The sequence below is a fragment of the Anser brachyrhynchus genome (assembly GCF_964034855.1).
Source record: "Anser brachyrhynchus genome assembly, chromosome: 1".
Taxonomy (NCBI): domain Eukaryota; kingdom Metazoa; phylum Chordata; class Aves; order Anseriformes; family Anatidae; genus Anser; species Anser brachyrhynchus.
In genome coordinates, this window is record NC_137694.1 from 74478183 (window position 1) to 74500340 (window position 22158).

The 22158-nt window shown below is 40.5% G+C and overlaps 1 protein-coding gene and 1 long non-coding RNA gene across 18 annotated transcripts in view; one reads left to right on the plus strand and one right to left on the minus strand.

Moving 5' to 3' along the window:
* LOC308198583 overlaps positions 1–22158 on the minus strand; it is a 117056-nt gene that overhangs the window by 68946 nt on the left and 25952 nt on the right. The window contains exons 2-6 of the long non-coding RNA XR_013954021.1: positions 20106–20267; positions 18227–18375; positions 17930–18025; positions 17696–17810; positions 14181–14313 (exon numbers count right to left, since the gene is read on the minus strand). This is a non-coding gene — a long non-coding RNA (uncharacterized lncRNA). The remainder of the gene's footprint in view (positions 1–14180; positions 14314–17695; positions 17811–17929; positions 18026–18226; positions 18376–20105; positions 20268–22158) is intronic.
* SHISAL1 (shisa like 1) overlaps positions 1–22158 on the plus strand; it is a 162986-nt gene that overhangs the window by 47096 nt on the left and 93732 nt on the right. For 12 of the 17 annotated variants that reach the window (XM_080601121.1, XM_080601123.1, XM_080601128.1 and 9 more), the window contains one exon: positions 3681–4010. In XM_080601121.1, coding sequence (XP_080457247.1) covers positions 3681–4010 — 330 coding nt within the window. The other 5 variants (XM_080601132.1, XM_080601119.1, XM_080601124.1 and 2 more) reach the window with 5 other exon arrangements.

The window sequence follows — 22158 nt, forward strand, 5'->3', positions numbered from 1 at the left end:
TAACAGCCCCATTTGAGGAGAGTAGGGAAAGAAGCAGTTTCCATGGCCATCTGCCCGCATTTAAACTGCAGCTGTAGAATTTTGCTCGCAATTGTTTTGATTTGTTGTTATTGTTTTTTTGTGTTTTTTTTTAAAAGCCTGAATTCCCAAATGAATTATTTTCTGTTCATATACAGCATATAAAAAACCAGCAAACTCTTCCAAAACAAAGCTTAGTCCTAACCAGCTTGTCATCTCTATCAAAAAGTCAATGAATTAGATGGAAGGAGTCACATGGGTAAAAATAATAATAAAATAATCTATCCGCTTTCATTTGTTTGTAGAGGTGTCAGAGAAATCTGATTAGGATTCTGTATATGGAATAGGATGAGATGGGTAGAACATGTATTTCTCCAAGAGCCCAATTCAAGGCTTCCTGAAGTCAGAGCAAATCTTGACATTTACACAAGTAGGCTCTGTGTCAAGTGTATACCATATATACACTATATTTTTGTAAAAGCTGAAGTATCTTGAAATAATGAGCCACTAAGCTTTTCTGACATACCTATGGATTATCCTCTCTCACACAGAAGCTAGAAGAAAATTATCTCGCAACTCTACTCCAGATTTTGCTTTTGTATTGCTGGTCCTGCAACAGCAGAGGACTGGGCAACATGGCTGTGGAAGTAGTTTTCAGTGTTACATTGCAAAGCATTGTGTTGAACCTAAAGAGAAGCTCCAAAGTGACTGACTGAGAGGGCAGGAGAATTGGGAGGCGAGGCCATGCTTTTCAGCTGGGGAAGGGGAGGAGGATACACAACCACACCAAAAAAATCGTAATATATTTGTCCCAGTGAAGGAGCAAGCCCCAATAATTTGAATCTCGACAGATTTGGAATCCACTCACACTTTATTTTTAATTGAAATTAAACTTCTGCACAGAAGTACAGAAAAATTGGACTGTAAGATGAAACTTTTACTGTTAAATTATTCAGTTCAATGAAATGAGAGCATGTCCTAGGTGTTTTGATTCCCAGTTCTTTGCCATGTCTCTGGCCCTACTGTTACTCAGTGATACAGAAGTAAGGTTGTTTATTTTCTAATTACGGCATCTTCATAATTTGTAGGTAAGTTTTAATTTTTAATGTGATTAGTAAGCATCAGCAAAATTAGTATTTTCTACCATCTTAATAGTTTGAGAAACAAAATATATCAAAGTATGGCATTTCCCTCTGTGTACAAAGCATACTACGTATTAATTTTGCTTGCGATTTGTCACAAGGCCCCTTTGATAGAGCTATAGTCCCACTGTGTTATTTTAAATAAAGAAGTCTTTCAGTTTTGTACTTGTGAGAAACAGATGTTATTTAGAAGGAGCAGATGGAGAGCTCTCACATGGCATGATTAATAAATTGTTGCTTTAAATTGGAACTCTCAAAATAGCTCAAATTTTCACTAACTAAAGTTCATTGGGTAAAAGTAAATGCCTAAAATACAAAAGAATTCTTCTGAGGTAACTGAAAGAAATGTTTCTGCCTCTCAAATTGCTGCCAAAACAAAAATAACATGTTTTCTAACATTTCCATTCTTACTATGGATCAAATACAGCACACCTATTCCTAACATGCATTGGTACTAGTAATGAATAGGAACAGGATTTGTCACAGTGGATTTCTTCCTGACTTCTCCGGCCTTCACTTCCCTTTTATTTATATTGGCAGAAAATAGAGAATTTTACTCCAATAGGGATAAACCCACTGAAAATGAAGAGTACCACTGCTGAGAAGCCTAGCTTAACCAAATCCACTTACAGTTCCAAGTGCTTTGGACTGCAATGATTTCAATGCATTACAAAAGCCTACCCACTGTTTTTTGAATTTAGGCATACGGGTACAGGTCTTTAGCAGAGGCAAAGACTATTGAGTTAAGAGTTTTCAGAATCACTACATTTTGTCTATTTCTGATCCTCCTAGAAACTTACTGAAAAGTTTAAAAATCCTAGGCTAGAATGAATGATCATAAAGTTAGACAGAAAGGGCCCATTAACAGCTCTCATTACTCACAGTTGTTTGCTATGGAACCCCATTTAATCTAAGCATTTTATATCAGTGTAGTGGAAGAATCATTTACTGGAGAGGAAAATCAGTCTCAGTAATTGCTGACAGGCAGCAACACAAATTAAAATTCTGTTTTCTTATCTGATCTCTATCTTCAAATGCTGATTTTATTTATAAAATGGAAGATCTGTACAAAAGTTTAAATGGAAGTGAAAGTTCGAAGCAGAGACTTGAAAAGTTTTAGGTTTGAAAAGGTTTGGGACATATTTTTAAATTGTCAATATATCTTTCTGGCTTGTGTCTATAATGTGTGTTCTCAGGCTTTTTTCCTCTCAGAGCACTTTAGTTTTGATCAATGTTCTGATACAACAATTCCCTCAAAGTCTGTGAAAGAGAGCAGCGTTGAACATGTGTTCAGTTGTATTCACGTAAGTTCAGGTTCGAATAGATGGGGGCTGCCTGCTGATATGCTTAGATGTCATTTTCCCCCAAGATTGTCTTCCTAATGATACTTTTTACTAGTATCCTTTCTGCTTGCTCTTGTTTTTATAGTCTCTACTACACATTATTTCCACATAAGCTCTTAGGTCTAGATCGGCCTTCTTTCTCTGCGTACCTAACAATTTCATTCTTACTTGTTTCTTCCCATCTCTGTTCTGGTCTTGTCTTCCCCACTCACAGAGTTTCCAATTCAAACTACATTTATAACTGGTAATCTTTTTTTTTTTTTCTTTTAAGAATATTGCATCGCCAGCAGAGCTTTAGCTTTTTTCCCCTGTTTGATCTCTGTACTGTTGATCCCTTATACCTTTTCTTCCTTTCTTTGCCCTCTAGTAACTTTACTCACCTGTCTTAGCTACAAAGCTCCATGCATCATGCCGGCAGCTGATAATTTTCACTGCCTTTACCCATATGTACCTTACAGCTACACCAACATGAACGTGCAAACATAGTACGTATTTTCTTTCTTATTGAATGCATTATATAATACAATCTTGTCCATATTCTTCCTTCCTAAATTGAGCATAAGCTAACTAATGGATCTTTAGCAGTTGCTCTTGAAAGCCTCTTCTGCAGCCAACAATTATTAGTCATAAAATTCAGAGCAAGTCCAAACACGTTAAACAGCTTTTAAGACAAGGGGTTTATAATGCTTGTCAGCAGTGAATGTTTCAATAGTAGAGGCACCCTTGGGTTCAATGATTACAGCATATTTTCATATTGTTAATCCTCACTCGTATAAATGCCCTGTTGCTTCCAGAAGGGTGGCTCTCTGAGAGAGAATTTGCAGAATAAGACAGAATAAGACCCATCAAACATTTGTATATCAATGGTATCACTTAAAGCATCAAAGTTAATCACATACTACGTTTATATACTGGTATATGTACACAGATGAGAGAGAAATAAAAATGTTTGCAGGACGGGGGCCTTAATTTTTAAAAGCCTCCCATGTCATGCATACAGCAGTATTTAGACAGATTAAAATAATAGATAATATTTTACGACATTCTTTCAAACAAAATTTTGGTATCATTCATCTATATATTATTTTTACATAATTAATGGAACAAAAAACCTTTACTACAATGACCACTACACATATTACATGACTTTTTTGTTTTGCCTTTTTTACTTTCACAGCAACTACAGTGCACTGTTAGGGGTGTGGATCTATGGCTTTTTTGTGGTGATCTTGCTGGTACTGGACCTTTTATATTACTCTTCAATGAACTATGATATTTGCAAATTTTACCTGGCACGGTGGGGAATCCAGGGAAAGTGGATGACACAAGGACAGAGCCGATGGATTAACCCTGCTCAGGATCCAAGCCAAGTACAGACAAAGCCTCAGCCAGAGACACAGCCTCAAACTCAGCCTCAGCCACAGCCTCAAACGTCACAGACAGTACATACTTTAAAAGGAGATGCTTTAAGCCCACCTCTGATGTCTTTTCAGAGTACATCTGCCTGGTAAGTATGTTAAGCCATTCTGTGATGTATTTTTTGACTCTCGTTTTGTAGTTTGAACAATCATCTGCATTTGGAAGTTTCTGCAAATTCAGGCTGAGTGACACCATTTGAGAACGTAGCACATAATTCTTTATATTGTGAATTGTCTTACATAATTACTGCTTAGGAGTGATTTCTTATTCTGGAGTATTTTAAATTATCTTTTAATATTATTCTCTCAGAGAAACAGATGCTGCCATTTTTCAGTGGTAAATAGTTTTACTACTCCTAGACAACATCCTTGTCTCTAAATTGAAGAGAAGTGATTTTAAAGGGTGGACAGTTCAGTGGATAAGGAATTGGCTGGATGGCCACACCCAGAGAGTGGTGGTCAACGTCTCTCTGTCCAGGTGGAGGCCAGTGACAAGTGGTGTCCCTCAGGAGTCCATCTTGGGACTGGTAGTGTTTGACGTCTTCATAAACGACATAGGCAGTGGGATCAAGCACACTCAGCTCATTCGCAGATGACACCCAGCTGAGTGGTGCAGTTGGCACTATATAGGTAAGGGATGCCATCTAGAAGGACCTGGATAGACTTGAGAAGTGAGCACACATGAACCTCATGAAGTTCAACAAGGCCAATTGGAAGGTGCTGCATCTGGGTTGGGACAATCCCTAACATAAGTACAGACTGCGGGATGAATTAATTGAGAGCAGCCCTATGGAGAGGGACCTGGGGGTACTGTTGGATGAAACACTGGACATGAGCTGGCAGTGTGCACTTGTAGTCCTGAAGGCCAACTGTATCCTGGACTGCAACATCAGAGGAATGGCCAGCAGGTGGAGGGAGGTGATTCTCCCCTTCTACTCTGCCCTCATGAGGTCCCATCTAGAAATACTGCATCCAGCTCTGTGGCCCCCAGCACAAGAAAGACATCGACCCATTAGAGTAGGTCCAGAGGAGGGCCACAAGGATAATCAGAGGACTGGATCACCACTCATATGAAGAAGGCTGAGAGAGTTGGGGATGTTCAGCCTGGAGAAGAGAAGGCTCCAGGGGGATCTCCTTGCCCCCTTAAAAGGGAGCTTATAAGACAGACTTTTTACAAGGGCATGTAGTGATAGGACAAGGGGTATTGGTTTTAAACTAAAAGAGGGGAGCTTTAGCATTGTGGTTTAACCAGGCTGGCAGCTAAGCACCGCACAGCCATTCGCTTACCCTCCCCACTCCCTCTCTGGGATGGGGGAGAGAATCAGGAAAATGAAGCCTGTGGGTTGAGATAGAGACAGTTTATTAGGACAGAAAAGAAAGGAAAATAATAATAATAGTGATAATAGTAATACTAATAATAACGCGTACAAACAAGTGATGCACAATGCAATTGCTCACCACCCACTGACCGATGCCCAGCCTATCTCCGAGCAGCCAGTCCCCCCACCCCAGCCAGCCATCCCTATATATTGTTCAGCGTGACACCATATGGTATGGAATACCCCTTTGGCCAGTTTGGGTCAGCTGTCCTGGGTCTGTCCCCTCCCAGCTCCTGCTGCACCCCCAGCCTGCTCGCTGGCAGGACAGAGCGAGAAGCTGAAAAGTCCTTGGCTTGGTGTACGAGCTGCTGTGCAACAATTAAAACATCAGTGTGTTATCAACACACTCATCCTAAATCCAAAACACAGTACCCTACCAGCTACCAGGAGGAAAAACAACTCTGTCCTAGCTGAAACCAGGACATTTAGTTTAAGTATAAGGAAGAAATTCTTCACTCAGAGGATGGCAAGGCACTAGCAGAGACTTCCCAGAGAATCTGTGGATGCCCCATTCCTGGAGGTGTTCAAGGCAGGGTTGGATGGGACTTTGGGCAACCTGGTCTGGTGGGAGATGTCCCTGCCCATGGCAGGGAGGTTGGAATTAGGTGGTCCTAAAGGTCCCTTTCAACTCAAACCATTCTGTGATTCTGCTCTGTGGTACAAATAAATTACAAATCTTTGTTTCTGCATCAACCATTATAAAGTTAATTTTCGTCTGGTACCAAAGACAATTTGCTGTGTGTATCTACATGTCTGTTGGTCTGGTTTTAAAAGACTGTATAAATAGCAACAGTGCAATAACTTCAATGTGAGATATCACCAATCCACACCATTTGTGGCATGAGATACAGAAGCAATGTGAAAACCAGGTTAGTTTTCTATATGCATAGCTGAAAAAGCATACCTTAATCTCATTTGACAGGATGACACAAGTAGGCTACTGTAAAGTTAAATGCAACCAAAACAAAACAAAAGAAAAAAAACATGCCCAATGGGAGACAGATTCAGGAGTAGCAAGAACAGAAAATACAAACAGAAGAAACTAAGGACTGATAACCACGGGACAACATGTCATTGAATGATTTTTGTTTTTACCAAAGAAAACAGAATTAAAGGAAGAGAGATGAATAAACCAATACTCTGAATGAGGTGTCAAAAGAGGCAGGTGATTTTTTTCATGGCAAGAGTTTTCTAGACTTGTCCTGAAAGGAAAGGGTGCAGAGCCACCAGTGCAATTTAGAAGTGTTCCAGAGGGCTAGACACCGAGTTTTGGCAAAATAAAGTGATCCAAGAATGAGCAGGGTGAAAAAGATGACGGCAGTTCCTGAAGCTGTAGAGCATATAAAGACACAGTGTTGGTCTTGATCTGAAACCTTTGGATAGCACTCTTTTGAAAAAAGGATGATATCAGCAGCAGTCCTTTTATTTCATAACTTGCTCTTTAGTTTTAAAAGAAAATCTAGAGCAAAAAGGGTTGAAGATTTCTGTGATAGAAAAGGTAACAATAGTATGACCAAGGAAAAGGATCAGTGAGAGAGGAGCTCATTTGGTGTAGCAGTCAGTACTGACTGAATATATTCAGTGCAGCTCAGACTTAAAGGACCATTATATTACAGCAGATGGTGTCTAAATGGAAGAGTCCCAATAATGCTCCATAAGAGAGATACTTCCTTGTACTTAGTTATAAGCATTCTCCTTTTCCTCTTCTTCCTCTTCCCTTCTTTTTTCCTTCTTCCAGTCCCTGCAGCTTTTTTGCACATGAAATTCCCAGTCTTTAGTTGGAATTGCCATACAGCTTAAAACCAACGTTTGTAATACAGTATTGGTGGTTTAGCTTCATACTTGTGTATGTATACAAAAATGCAATAACTATTTTATATCTGTATTTATATATTTAAAATATTAGGCCTGGCTATACTAGTTGGTTGTTCTGCCATACTTTTACAAATCAAAGGAAACTGTCCAGTAATTTTTGAAGGATTCTTAATCAATTTCCATTACTGACTTTTGTTGTTCTTTTTCTTTGCTTTTTTTGAAGCATTAAGCGGGGATTGTATGTTAGGATCAGGTGAGCATATCACACATGCTCCTTTTCCTGTGTTTGCAGGAGATGAGCCTTGATAAATCGCTGTTGTAACCCTCACCCCTTCCCCACTGCACTGTGTGCGTATGATCCCATCAGCTCCCATAACATTATTTTTTTTTCTAAATCCTTTCATTGCCCAATGAAAGAAATAAGTAGATGTTTCCTTAGCAAATCCATGTTTATCCCTTGTATTCCAGCACATAAAATACTACAGGAAATGCCATATTTTCAAGTTTATAACCTGCTACTTTTTTGAAACTTACAACCGTTCAACTAAGTGCATAGATGTTGTGGTGTTTTTACGCTGCTGGGCAGCTGAGCTCCACCACAAGCGCCCTCTCACTCCCCCTGCTCAGGAGAAGAAGGGGAGAGAAAAACATGCGGGACAGATTAAAAAAAATCATAATAAAAGGCTTATGGATTGAGGTAAGGGTAATTTAATTAAAGGGAAAAGAAAGAGGAAAAAAAAAGCCACACGGAAGCACAGAGAAAAAAAAAATTCTCTACTTCCCATCAACGAGCGACATTTGGCTATGTCCCAGGAAGCAGGGCCTCCATACATGTAGTGGTTGTTTGGGAGGAGAGACATCTTCATAACAAGAGCCTCCCCTCTCCTTCCCCTTCCCCAGCTTTTATTGCTGTGTGGCACCACATGGTATGGCATATCCCTTTGGTTGGTTTAGGTGAGCTGCCCTGGTGATGTCCCCTCCTCGCCCCTTGCCCATCCCCAGCCTGCTGGCTTTGGGGGCTGGAGGGACTCTTGGTGCTGTGGTGCACAGCACAGCAATAGACAAAATACTGGTGCAATATCAGGGCTGTTTGTGGTTTGATACCAGTGCTGTTCTAGCTACAGGTGCAGAGCACTGCATTCCTATATGGGCTGCTGTGGGGGAAATTAACTCCATCCTAGCCAGACCCAGCACAGGTGTCTCACAAACACGGTAGGTAGGGCATTAGCATATGGAAGAAGCTTTTGAGTAAAGAGGTCTTTCAGAAAAATAGACTTGTGTACTACAGCAAGTGGTAAGACAGTAGGGAGTAAGAGTAGTTTCCCTGGCTATTTATTTCTCCATTAGATAATCTGCAGGTTATACACATGGAAAATATGGTAATTTTGCAATATATATATAAATTAAGTTTAGCTTCCATTTAGAGTCTGTTTCTGCTGCAGTCTATATTTGATGAACAACCTTAGTACTGTCTTCTCAAAATTTAATCATGCTGTTAGTGAAGAAGTGCAATGGAGTTAAAGGATTTATCATTTCCACCACTGTCTTCAAGATTGCTCAATTATTCACATCTTTTTGTTTTCCATTTTATACTTGAATTTCCATTATTGCAGATGATGACACCAGCCCCTTGAACTGCTTTGGTAACAGCAAGATTCCAGTTATAAAATCAACTTCTCAGTTTGTGTTCACATTTTTGAAGTGTCTTAAACTTATCCCTGCTTTTCCAGTCACAGAGAAAATGAGTGTTTTTCTTCAGCACCTCACAAACACATTTACATATATATGGGTGGTGTCATGCCATAAGAGCAGCTCCAGTTTGCAGATGGGCTTTCTTTCAACTCAAAAAACAGGAAAATAGAAAAAAGATTTTTTAATCCTGTGAGATATGCATATATCCCAGGGCACAAAAACTTGAATACTGTTTAAAACATTTTGCAAAAAAGTTCACAAGTTTTCATGACAACAAAAGTTGTCAAAGTTATTAGCTTCCTGTACTACATTTATCATAATAGAGTTAGGAAAAAAACATTCTAGAAGACGGTACATTGTGATAATGGGGAAGTGATTCTTGTATATCAGGAATCAAAGCAGCACTCCCTATTGCAGTCTCCTATTGCAGAGGACTGAAAGTGTAAGAAAGCATCCCAAGAACAATGTCAGGATTAACCTATGATTTGTAAAGTAGTTTGGGAACTTCCTGGATTAAAAAGTTGATGTAAGTGCTAAATATTTCATCATTTTCTTGTTCTAGTTTAAATGCTGTGGCAGCTAGCAAATGTGACGCCCATCTACAAGAAGGGCCGGAAGGTAGAACCGGGAAACTATAGACCTGTTAGTTTGACCTAAGTGCCAGGGAAGCTCATGGAGCAGATTATCTTGAGTGTCATCACGCGGCACTTGCAGGGCAAGCAGGCGATCAGGCCCAGTCAGCATGGGTTTATGAAAGGCAGGTCCTGCTTGATGAATCTGGTCTCCTTCTATGACAAAGTGACATGCTTAGTGGATGAGGGAAAGGCTGTGGATGTGGTCTACCTTGACTTCAGTAAGGTTTTGGACAACGTTTCCCACAGCATTCTCCTCAAGAAACTGGCTCATGGCTTGGACTGGTGTACGCTTCATTGGGTTAAAAACTGGCTGGGTAGCTGAGGCCAAAGAGTTGTGGTTAATGGAGTTAAATCCAGTTGGAGGCCGGTCACCAGTGGAGTCCCCCAGGGCTCAGTACTAGGGCCAGTTCTCTTTAATATCTTTATCGATGATCTGGATGAGGGGATCGAGTGCACCCTCAGTAAGTTTGCAGATGACACCAAGTTAGGTGTGTGTGTCGATCTGCTCGAGCGTAGGAAGGCTCTGCAGGAGGATCTGCATAGGCTGGACCGATGGGCTGAGGCCAACTGTATGAAGTTCAATAAGGCCAAGTGCCAGGTCCTGCACCTGGGGCACAACAACCCCAAGCAGAGCTACAGGATAGGAGATGAGTGGTTGGAAAGCTGCCTGGCAGAGAAGGACCTGGGAGTATTGGTTGATAGGCAGCTGAATATGAGCCAGCAGTGTGCTCAGGTGGCCAAGAAGGCCAACAGCATCCTGGCTTGTATAAGAAACAGTGTGGCCAGCAGGGCTAGGGAAGTGATTGTCCCCCTGTACTCGGCTCTGGTGAGGCCGCACCTCGAGTACTGTGTTCAGTTTTGGGCCCTTCACTACAGGAAGGACATCGAGGTGCTCAAGCGAGTCCAGAGAAGGGCAACGAAGCTGGTGAGGGGTCTGGAGAACAAGTCTTATGAGGAGCAGCTGAGGGAGCTGGGATTGTTCAGCCTGGAGAAGAGGAGGCTCAGGGGCGACCTTATCGCTCTCTATAGGTACCTTAAAGGAGGCTGTAGCAAGGTGGGGGGTTTGTATTTTCTCCCACGTGCCTGGTGACAGGACGAGGGGGAATGGGCTAAAGTTGTGCCAGGGGAGGTTTAGGTTGGATATTAGGAAGAACTTCTTTACTGAAAGGGTTGTTAGGCATTGGAATGCCCAGGGAAGTGGTTGAGTCACCATCCCTGGAGGTCTTTAAAAGACATTTAGATGTAGAGCTTAGTGATATGGTTTAGTGGTTTAGTGGAGGACTTGTTAGTGTTAGGTCAGAGGTTGGACTAGGTGATCTTGGAGGTCTCTTCCAACCTAGATGATTCTGTGATTCTGTGAATTGGCTAGGAAACCAATGACTGAAACAGAGATGTCAGAGCAAACAATCAAGCAAGTCATAGTATATAGTGTTTAGAACCATCCCCAAGATGTTTAAACATCTTGTCTTAGCAGACCACTTTGTTATTTACTTGAGACAAAGAGGGCCATGAACAGTCATAATATTATTATTTCTAAAGAAGTCTGGAATGCATTATACATGCTGCTGGCTGAGCTGCAGAGGGCTTGCAGTGTTGTGTAAGGACAGAAAGGAAAACCATTAATCTCAGAAACATCGAGCCTGATTTAGAATAACGTTGCTTCATCATGTAGTGTATGGATTTTGTGGCCCAACTGATGTTGATTTCTTCTTTAGCATGGAAACCATCTGAGGGCTGTACAAAGGCCTGTGTGGTCTGAGTCCGGGTCCTGGTGGATGTACCTTCCGCAGTCCAAACACCATCACAGACTCAGAAAAGAGGCCTGCAAGTGACTGAGCTTAAACCGCTGTGGTTTGCCTCATGGTGCTCCGTCTGGGCCATCACTGAGGTGCATGAGCCAGGCCCTTCCACGCTTACTGGTCCATGTAAGAACCTGCAGTCCAATTAGCCTGGGCAGGCTTTAACAGCTGGACATCAAACAGCAACAAGCAGCAAGGAATTCCTGCTGCTCAACAAAGCATGAGCCGGGGAGCAGTAAAATGGAATATTCTAAGTTGAGGAATCAAAATCCAGACCACTGAAAAAAATTGTTCTCACTACCACAGGAATATTGTTAGTTAATAATGGCTAAAAAAATGTCAAGCTAGCAAGGAAGACTGCATTAAGAGGAAGTTTGAGGAGGGGGAGCCTGGCAGAGCTTTCCAGACATACCATGGCTGCACTGTGTTCTAGCTGTGGGAGCAGAACTGTTGATCATCTCTCTACCTTGTTCTGCTGATCCTAAACCTCACACCCATCACAGAGGCATATCAAAGGGCATACAGTCTTCAACGCTATCTTTTGCCTCTGTCATCCCTGCCTGTCTGCACAACACAACACAGAGGCAATGTCTGCACTGAGTATGTTAAGCTACAGGAGTCACAGTTTCAGAAATCTGCTGCTTGTCCAGGATCAGGAAAGCTACCAGCCCAGCAGGGTGAGCCTGTGCTTTTTTTCTTTATGCAGTTGGAATGGGCTAGACAAAGGCAAGTCTATTTTACTTCTCCTTATTAGATTTTGCAGTCTGCTTTTGCTGTGAATTCCTCTGAGTCTTTCAGACACCAAATAGAATCGTTTGTAGCACACCACTACTCCATGCCTCTTCAAGTGACTATCAAATCACTTAAAAAGAGGGGGATAAAAACAAACTCTGCCAGTATGTTTAAAGGCTAGCAAGTAGCTAAGCATGTCCACAGTAGCTGTACAAAAAAAAAATAAATAATAATAATTTTAAAAAAACCCACAGATGTGGAATAAAGACTGTGCTGGTGGGTAAACGTCTATGTGAAATAATTCCGTTTGATAATATATCTTGAAACAGAATACGTGTTATCACTGGAGCTAAATACCCACATTTGATAGGTGCTGTGCTTCAGCAATTTCAAAGAGCTGCACAATCATGCCAGTGTCACCTAGCTTGGGACACTGGCTCTGAAGTGGGTCAGCTGTGCGGTGTGACCATGGCCACCATCCAGAAAAAGCACTCTGCAGCAGTGTGGCAGGGGGATTCTGTGAAGAGACTGCTCTTGATAGAAAATATTTACAGGAACAGAGTGAACAAAATCTGCCCCATTCAAGGCACTGTTTTTATTTACATCCCCTAGCTAGACTGTTGAACTACACTCAAGACTAAGTATGGCAAACCAAAGCACTATAGTTTGTTTTATGAGAGCTTTTATGAGAAAACTACTTAAGAGTTAACATCCTGGAGTATCTATCTAGTAAGAAACATTAAGGGTATCAGACAACATCTACAATTACACGTGCACTTACATTCCCTTCAAAAGACATTAATTTAGAATAACAGATATTGTTAAATAATTTTCTTCTCAATATTCTTGCCTGTTTGCTAGGACCCGCATAGCTGTAAAAACATAAGAAGCTTAAAAACTAAAACAAAACTAGGGAAATCACTTTCTGCTCCTGGAAGAGCCAGATCATGAAACTGGTTTTGCATTGCGTATCCCTTCTCTTGCCTGGACTCCTATGTGATGTCAGGGCAGGAGACCAGCAAAACGGGTGGGAGACTTGGAAGCAAGCACCTCAAATTCCTTAATGCTCCAATGCTTGTTTACTTGCCACCACGCTATAATTATGCAACTAAATGGAAAGGTTTTATTTTGAATTTCATAGTTTTTATTTAAACAATTCAAGATACATAAATGAGTGCTTTTTTGTTGTTTTTAGAAATTCACTACTGACATGAAGACAATATGCAAGGCTTCTGACCACTTCAGTCTGAATCCCAGCAATCCTTCTATATGTTGATAGACACTGCTTCTTCTGTTGATACATAAATAATACATACGGTTCATTTCATGCCTATTCTCTTTTTGCTTTTGTTCTGTAAGTTATAGACCCAATAATGCAACATTTATTTCTTCACGTTTGTGTAAACTGCAGATTCATTGGATATGAGATGATCGATATTCCCTATGTAGTTACTTCTCAGCCTATCCATCAATCTGGGACCGTCATATTCATCAACTTTATGAAAGTCTTCCCTTTAAATTGACTGTACAGTTAAAGGGATTTAACTATCTTAAATATGGTAATGAATTGTCAGAAAACAGCAATTAGTAGAAAAGTGAGTAGTTAAATGGATATCTGAAAGTTATTGATAAATGAACTCTGCATGCTGAGAAATGAAAGCTAGTCAAAATACTGGAAACCAATTCTGAACAACTTCCATATTTAAATTTTCTTGTATATTTTGAGTAGATTTTCTTGCAGCCAGATCCTTAGCTTATCTAGATAATAACAAATCAAGAGTGTAACTGCTGAAGTAGCAGATAGCAGCATGCAATTCATGTGAAATCAGAAGAAATCAATTAAGACTGCAATTTTACTGTATAATGTAACAACACTATAGTGTCATACACAGGAATGAGTGTGACATCACAAGTTTTATCAACAAAACCCATAATTTCTCTCGCAGCAAACACCACTTAATTTTAAAGACAGTTAGAGCTATTTGGATAGTTCTTTCTCCTACCCCTTACCTTCACCTTGGAGTCAGATGCTCAACAGCACATACACTTTTCATACATTTTATATATGCACTGAGAAATAAAATGACTAGGTTGTTCTGAAGCTCCTCACATAGATTCTGAAGCATCACAGAGAAACTTTAAAGCATCCCCAAGCGCTTTTCAAATAAGCTGAGTGCAACTGCTGAGCTTCAAGGAAAAGTACTCACATATATATATTCATGCAGCAGTCTGTCCATTTCTCTTAATAGCACTTTAAAGGTGTCCAGGCTGGGTGATTTGAACTTCATATCTGCATTTAAAAATCCAAGTCAGCTGCTCACAGTCACCCTTGATTTAGATCTGTAAATACAAATGTAGCTGCAAATAAGCTTAGCTGCATCTGACATATTGTTAAGAGCAGCTGTATCTGGCAAACGCAAGAATGAGAGAGTTGCTCCCATACTTTGTATTGAATTATGCAGCCTCAGCCGAGTTAAACTTTAACTGGCAGGGACCAAAAATTATTACTACTAAAATGCAATTAATTGCTTTTAGTTTTCTAGAATCTAAATAAGGCAGATGGACAAGGAAGTGAGACGGATAATCAATAGCTTCAGCCAATGACTTTGCAGGTGGCAGAAGAGATGAAAGGGAAAGTGGCAAGGAGCTGGCGATACTGATCCAAACAGGCAAGCCCTCCTGCATTCATGGAAAGTTGCAGCAGGATTTCTGAGTAGGAAATTTAGCATAACTTACCAGATTCCAGAACTGAAAGAAAATATATCTTGAAAAATTAAAGAAGGGGGAAAAAAAGGAAATGATGGACAGAATATTGTCCATCTTAAATAGGCTACACCCCAGAAAACTACTAAAAACCTGCAAAATGACTATCTATGTACACTGTGTGTTTTTAACAGAAGTGAGAATGAAGAAGAAGAAAGCAAAAATCCAGTGGAAATAAGAGCCTATGAATTAAAATCCCATTGCTGTCAATGTCTGGGAAAGTCAACTCCAGCATGTATTTTGGTTATGAAGAAACAGATAACTTACCTCCTAACTCAAGGAGGAACAAGCAGGTAGTACAGCTGAAGGTCATGTACAGACCAGTTCATTATTCTCAGTTACTACTCAACAACAGCTGTATGTAATAATTCTGTTATAGGGTTGCAGAAGATCTGTTCAAGTATGCTAACACTTCTGCATGAAATAATGGCACACTGTAGAATTCCAAACAATAATCATAAAAAGCTGATGTGATGATGCTGAATCTGTGACCTTAAATGGTAACAGTGTCAGACAATTATTTGCAGTGACAGCAGAGGTCACGGATCTCCCACATCATTACTTTAATTGTTACTGTTCCCCGATTAGATCATGATGCAGCAAGCAATTAGGCATTTCATCAGAAAAGTGATAAAGCATGTTTGTATGACCTTGGTTTTATAATGATCTTTCACTGCACAGTTCAAGAAAAGGCCAGAAATTAGACACAGTCTAATTCATCATTAGGAAAGTATCAGATAAATGGTTGTTTAAGTCTCAAAAGCAAAATAGATCAAAAAGCATGGAAATTTGGGGAACATTAGAGTTGTTTTACTGTCCATTAGGTCAGGAGAGAACACATGCCAGTCAGGAAACCATTTTCAAGAACTGAAAATGTTTTGGAGAAGTTATGTGACCAACATTGTCGTAAATACATGTACACAGGTATCTATAACCATAATTGTAAAGAAAATCTATTCACTGAAAAAAAAAATGCCTCTGAAAAAACTTTGAAGTCCACTGTAAAATGTTTCTTGGAAATCACAAATGCTAGGGAGGTGAACCCAAGTTTAAGACATTAAACAGCAGGAAGATGACAAATGCAGCTCAAACAATTAAAAATGCCACTAATGGCAATGTCCAATGGCAGGTGATGACACGATCCCAAAACAGAACAAGTAGGCAAGCCTGAGAGATAGTACTTTAAACATCAGAGAAGACAGGATAGTCAGCACAATTACGTAGCCTACACAGAGCAGCATCACAGGAATAATTGGTGGAAAGTGGGCACACATCTTAAACTACAGGAACCTATGTAAAAAGTAGCTATGTGGAAAATAAATAGACCAGTTCACCTGACGTCCCGGTAGGGTAATCTGTTTCCTGTTGTTTGTGCGTACTGGTAACCTTTACTTAGGCTCCAAAGAGCCTGAAAGATGGAATAGTGGTGGAGACATGGCCATTTACAGCAAACATTAAAAGCAGCGATGGAAAGGTGTTTGCTCAGAGGTTCGTACAATCACTTTGCAGAACAGTGATTGATGGGCTTAAATCTAAAACGGTGTAAGGTCTGCCTGCAATTTTTCTGAAGGATGGGTGCTCTAGTACATAGCTGAGTAGTTTATGCACAAAGGAGTCTTCATAGTTAAGGGAACTTTGTCTGTGTTAATAGTGGCGAATCATACCACTGAGGTGGATTTGCATTAGAGCAATTCTTTGCAGTCATTAAAGTGATGCTGTTCTGAGAGCTGAAACACAGTGAACAGCCCGCCTCCTTCCTGTTGAAAATCATTACTATCAAGTAGCAGCATGTGGAAAAGTAGTTGCAGTGAGTTTCATCAAAAATTACAGTAAATTAATTAAAGTCATTAAGTATATTCTAGGTTGATTAGTGATACAGATTTTAATCAGTCATGCAGACAAGGGCGGCAAGTTATTTGCCATTGCATTCCCAACTTCTCAGCTCTTGGATGTGATACATCATTGGGAGCTGCTGAGCACAGTACCTTTTATCAGTCTTATGCTAGCAGCTCATCTCAGTCACAGTTCCACCTAAAATATTCTAAAGAAATTCTGATTGGAAAGCAGCCAGAATTCACCCTTTCTGATCACCAAAAAACTCTCAAACAGTGGCTGAAGTTAATAACTGATACCATCTAAAAAAATGCTTGCTTAATTTATTTTCTTTTAGACATTTTAAAGAAAATTATGTGAGGGGCTGGGGATTGATTTTTTCTTTTTTACTGGTCAGTGAAGCCTCTCAACGCTCAGAGTAAGAACGGCGTTCCAGCTAAAAAGAGCCCCACTGTTTGCTTGCACTACTAAAAGAAGATAAAAATGTGGATGATTTTTTGTAAATGTGTTAAAAATACAAACAAATTGTGATGCTATTGAAACCAAAAAAAAATTTGTTTCATCAGTTGCCAGCTGTCGCTCAGGTTGACTCTTCTATTTTCCTTGGAAATACATAAAGTAAAAGGAACTCAGAGTGAAAGTGCCTGAAGCAGTCCAACAATTATTCCAAATACTTAACTCGAGTATATCCACAAGATGATGTTAGCTGAAATGGGGCAGGTTTTGGAGGGGTTACAGACAAGTAAAGTAACAGAAGAAGGGCTTGCTCAGCATTAGGGTAGTGACAAAAGTAATCCACATCTTCCCATTTAAGTCCCGATCTTCCAGTGTTTGTTGCATGGGAAATCTCTCATTTTCTTAGTTCCTATATTCCATTTAGATTAGTGCAAACGTGGTCTGGAAAGCTTTAGAAAACAAAAATAATGGAAAACTAAGGAACTGGCTAGCATTTATCCTATATTTCTTAAAGTCAGTTCTCATGACCACTGGCTATAGCTAGAGTTACATTCTGCTCCTATATGTTAGAGAAGTAAATGAATACTTGATAGTCTGAGATGTATTTATCCTCACAGTGCTTATGTGCGTTCTGTTATTTCAGTTTGAGAGATGAGGCAGAAAAGCTTACCTGTTGCAGAGGGCCCTGTATTTGACAAGAGCAAGAAACTGCTGGGCCAGCCCCCTCCCCACAGGCTGCAGTTTCCAGGGGATCAGACCTCCTTGAAAATTGGGAGGCAGTAAGCCTGGGATAGTGGAGGTGAACAGAAGGCTGTAGATTAGGGCTCCAACAGTCTGAGTGCAATGTGCTCTACACACAAACATAAGTGAACGCTGATTTTTCCATTTGGGTTTTGTTCCTCACCTGACATAATGTGAGGAAATGACATGGCAGCACACTGAGTAGGTTTGCTTGTGCAGTGCAGTACATGATCGAGTGCTTTGGCGAGGTTCTAAGAGACTGCCAGAGAGGAGACAAAGGGGTCATTAAAGGATTTACAAACTGCTACCACTCCATGCAGTTTCTACCTGTCACTCCCTTAGTTCCATAAAGACTTGCAAATGTGTTACAAAGATTAGCCATATGACAAACTATAACAAGGCTCTTAAAGACAGAGCATACTGCTCTCTGCTTTGGTATCTGAAATTTAGAACACCTTACCTGGGCAGCAGCGCTCCTGCCTCACAGCTCCGAGGTCACATATTTTGTATTACGTAGTATAAACAGGGGAGATAAGGTCCACGGTAAAAGCACATCACCTGCCTGACTGTTCAGTTGTAGGCACTGCTGGTAGAGTGTCCTGGAACCATCTAAGATACCAGAATACATTAGGCAACTACACACCATGTATTTCCTACACTGTGTGATAGCTAAGCAAGCTAATTATATTATTGAGTATATAAAGATGGAGATGCTAGTTAGAAGAGATGCTAATTAGTGAGCTGTTATCTCACTAGCAGTGGTGATAATGCTGGAGGGAAACATCACCTTCACTAGTGCCTGTAGCAGAAAACACTGGCAGATGCAAAGGCATTCAGAAAAGAGCTGCAGAGCTTATTTGACTTCTGGAAAGTCTGATAAACTGTGAGAAGTTTAAGAAGCTCAAGGCTAGAAGAACATTAAAAAGCAATTTGATCCCAGTCTGTAAATTCTCTGTGAGGAGATTTTAGATAATGGAGGACTGTAGCAAACAAAGAAATAAAAAAAAATCCAAAACCTGGTACATCGATTTATACAAATCTAGACGGGCGATAAAGAGTAGGGTTAACCTCTGTCAATTTAGCCATCTGAAATTCAGGCATGTACTCCAAGCTAGTTATTTAGACATCCTCACTAACACACTGAGAGAAGCGTTTCCAGAGGGCTATTCAAACCACCTCTGTTAGGATGGATTGAATCCCTTGGATTCCTCGCTCTCTTGGTTTTGTTGTTGGTCAGTATGTTGAAGGTGACCTTACACACATCACTGACATTGAACCAGCTGAAGTTTGTGTGTGTGTGTGTGTTCATTGTACTGAAGTGTAAGTTTTTTTTCAAGGTTGGTCATAGTCCAAGGAAATGTCTTGAGATGCACCAGAATACTCTTTATGTGTCATTGTAGAACTAGGCACGATGGCTTGTGGAATATAAGCAAGAACCACAGGCTGGGAATGTAGGTCTGCAGAGGAGGCCAAGCAGAGGACCCTAAGCAGAACTGTTCTTTGAAATCTGGGTTAGCTGGGGAATATGTGAAGCTGGGTTCCCAAAAGACTCGCACCAACATCAGTTTTTCTATCATGGCATTGCATTCTCATCAGACTTAGAGAGTAGTCAGAAAACAGGGGGCCACAGCTGCACATCAGAATCACACTGCTTTTTCCAATGGTTGCCTCCACCATTTGGGAACACGGGGGACAAACGTGTCCTTCCTTCTCTCCACCTCTTCCAATAAATACTTGATTATGCAGCTGCTGCATAATAGCTGCTGATGCCAGTGGGACTACGTGGTGGTTGCATTATCAGACCAAAGAATGGAAATCTCTGGGCAAATTCTCATCTCAGCATCACCTGCGAAATCCTCATCTCTACTGTTCTGTGGGCACAGAAGGCCGATGATCATAGGAGGGCTGAGAAGGTGAGGATTATTTTTGTGTGTAGCTGGCTTACAATTTTTTATTTACAAGTGTTGTAAGATTGTAGTGGACACAAGAACATTGACACCGCATCAGGATTCTCTGTTGCAGTGCGTGCATGTGATACTTGTAGTTGAATTATTCATTGTGAATTATTACTTTCTTTCCACCTCTCATCTAATATTAAAGTGCACAACTGAAAACCACAGTTATCATCGGGCAACTGCAAAACGCATAAATATCTGTCATGAAAAAATGAGCATGCATTGGATCCGCAATACAAACATGCGCATCCACAAACGAATAAATAATGGAACTAACATAAAAAAAACATGGAACTAACAGAGAATAACCACCAGCTGGCCTTCATAATTGCTCAAAACAAAAATCTCCAAGATTCATAAATTATCATTCAAACCAAGCCATACCAAGTAGGATACCTCCTCCAGATGATGCCAAGGATGCACTGTTTTTCTTTCTCCGCACTCAAGAAATGCTCCTCAGCAGGGCTCACACACTGCCACCAATCCATGCACAAGGTGCCTGTTGCAGCTAAAGGAAGCTTTGCAGCCCAGCGTCTAGATGCAGCCCTGGGACAATACAAAAATAATAAACCAGTCACAGTTCTAGCACTGGAGCCAAAGCATGTTTCTTTGTGAAGCTGGCAATACATCTCAGGTGACCAGAAAAGAGTTGTTGTTTTCTTCCCTCCTTCACTCTGCTAAAATTAGCCAGGCTCCTTGGCTTCTTCTCTTTCCACACCTCCACTTCTCCCATGGCTTTTTATGTGGGAGGAGACATTCTGCACAAAATTCTCTTTCTAACGTTCCTTCCAGCATGTGGTACTGTTCTGGTGTGGGCCTTGCAGGTGTTACACCTTTGCTCCTAACTACAAATGAAGTTAAAAATTATTTATTGCTTGGGTCGTTATGTGTAGAGAAATATATACTAGAACTGCAACAGGAAGCCAAACACATAACCATGTTAACTGCAACAGCTTTGCTTTTATTTTTTTTTTAATTGTTGCCACAATTGTTCCATTAATGTTAAAAAGCTGTTCTGTGTTCTTGTTTTGAAGTGTCTTCAGACATTTATTAAAAAAAATAGTTTTAGGTTTCATACTGCTGGAAAAGCCACACAAATGGCTGAAGAAAAGAAAAATCTTACAGAAAAAGAACAGTTACAGGCAACATGATGACACGATGTTTCATCCTACATGGAAATCCATCTCTCAACACAGAAATTACTACGTATTTTTTCTTGAGCTCTGAATCAGAAGGCTAGCCTTCTTAGTACTGAAAAGTAAAAGCAGAAAACAAGGCTTTTTGATAAAAGAAATAACTATTTCAAGAAATACAGTTTTTTCCATACGCCATTAATAAGCCTTTTCTTTCCAGAAATGAAAGAATTTCCTGCATGATGCTGAGGGAATTAAAAAATCTGATTTAATTGAGAGTAGATATAAGACCCTGGGTTAAACCACAGGTTTGGGGATTGAAATTCAAGTGCTGAAATAGACTTTTCCCCCCTAAATTGACCGTTCTGCGGCTGGAGCAAGTTCAGCCTCTGGCAAGGCTACAGGAAGTAGCATAGGCACATTGTTTCAACTCTCCTGGAGGAAGAAGCAGCTATTCTAGAAGGCCTTTAATGCAGAGGAGAGAAAAAAAAAATGGAAAGAGAGAAAGGGGAGGAATTAATAAGGAGAAAAAAGTGCAGGGGCTGGGCAGGCTGAGCCTGGACCCTTCTGCAGCATCAGGAATGATGGTGGGTGACCCAGCTGAGATCCAGTTCAAGCCAGGCATTCATCTGATCTGCTTTGGAAACCAACTTTGGTGCCATCTTTCCAGTGGAATACAGAAAAAAAATCTCCTTCTTCTAAAGTAATTCCTCAGAATATTCAGTCTTTTCAGTCTTATTGACCTCTCTGGGACCTGAAAGAAGTCAGCACCTTGCAGCTCTGCAAATGGTACCAGCCCATTCAGATGTAATGTTTGGATAGCTGCCTTCACGCCTTCAGCAGACTTCAACTGTTCCATTTCCAGGAATGTATGTGGTGTTATCCTCTGTTGGTCTTCAGGACATGCTAGGCAGCAATTTTAAAAGGAGATATTTGGCTGATGCCAAGGTGGCAAAGAGCACTGAGGCAAAAAGAGCTGTAATATAAGGAGCAGGCTATTCACCTGACGAAGGTTAGCTCACTTTGGTTTAGCTCAGTCCATCTTTCTTGAATTTTACAAAGAAACTAAGCTACAATTTCTATCCTGTCTGTGTACAGTTATGTGTAGAATCTGGTGGAGTATATACAGAAACTGAGGGCCCAACAAATATGAATTATAAATAATAGGTAAAAATGTAACGTGATACACAGCTGTATATACAAATACATGCATGCACTTGCACCCCTATGTGCATACCTACACACTTCCACATGGCCACGTTTTTCCTTCACATGGTATGTTTTCTGCACAGCTCAATTAACTT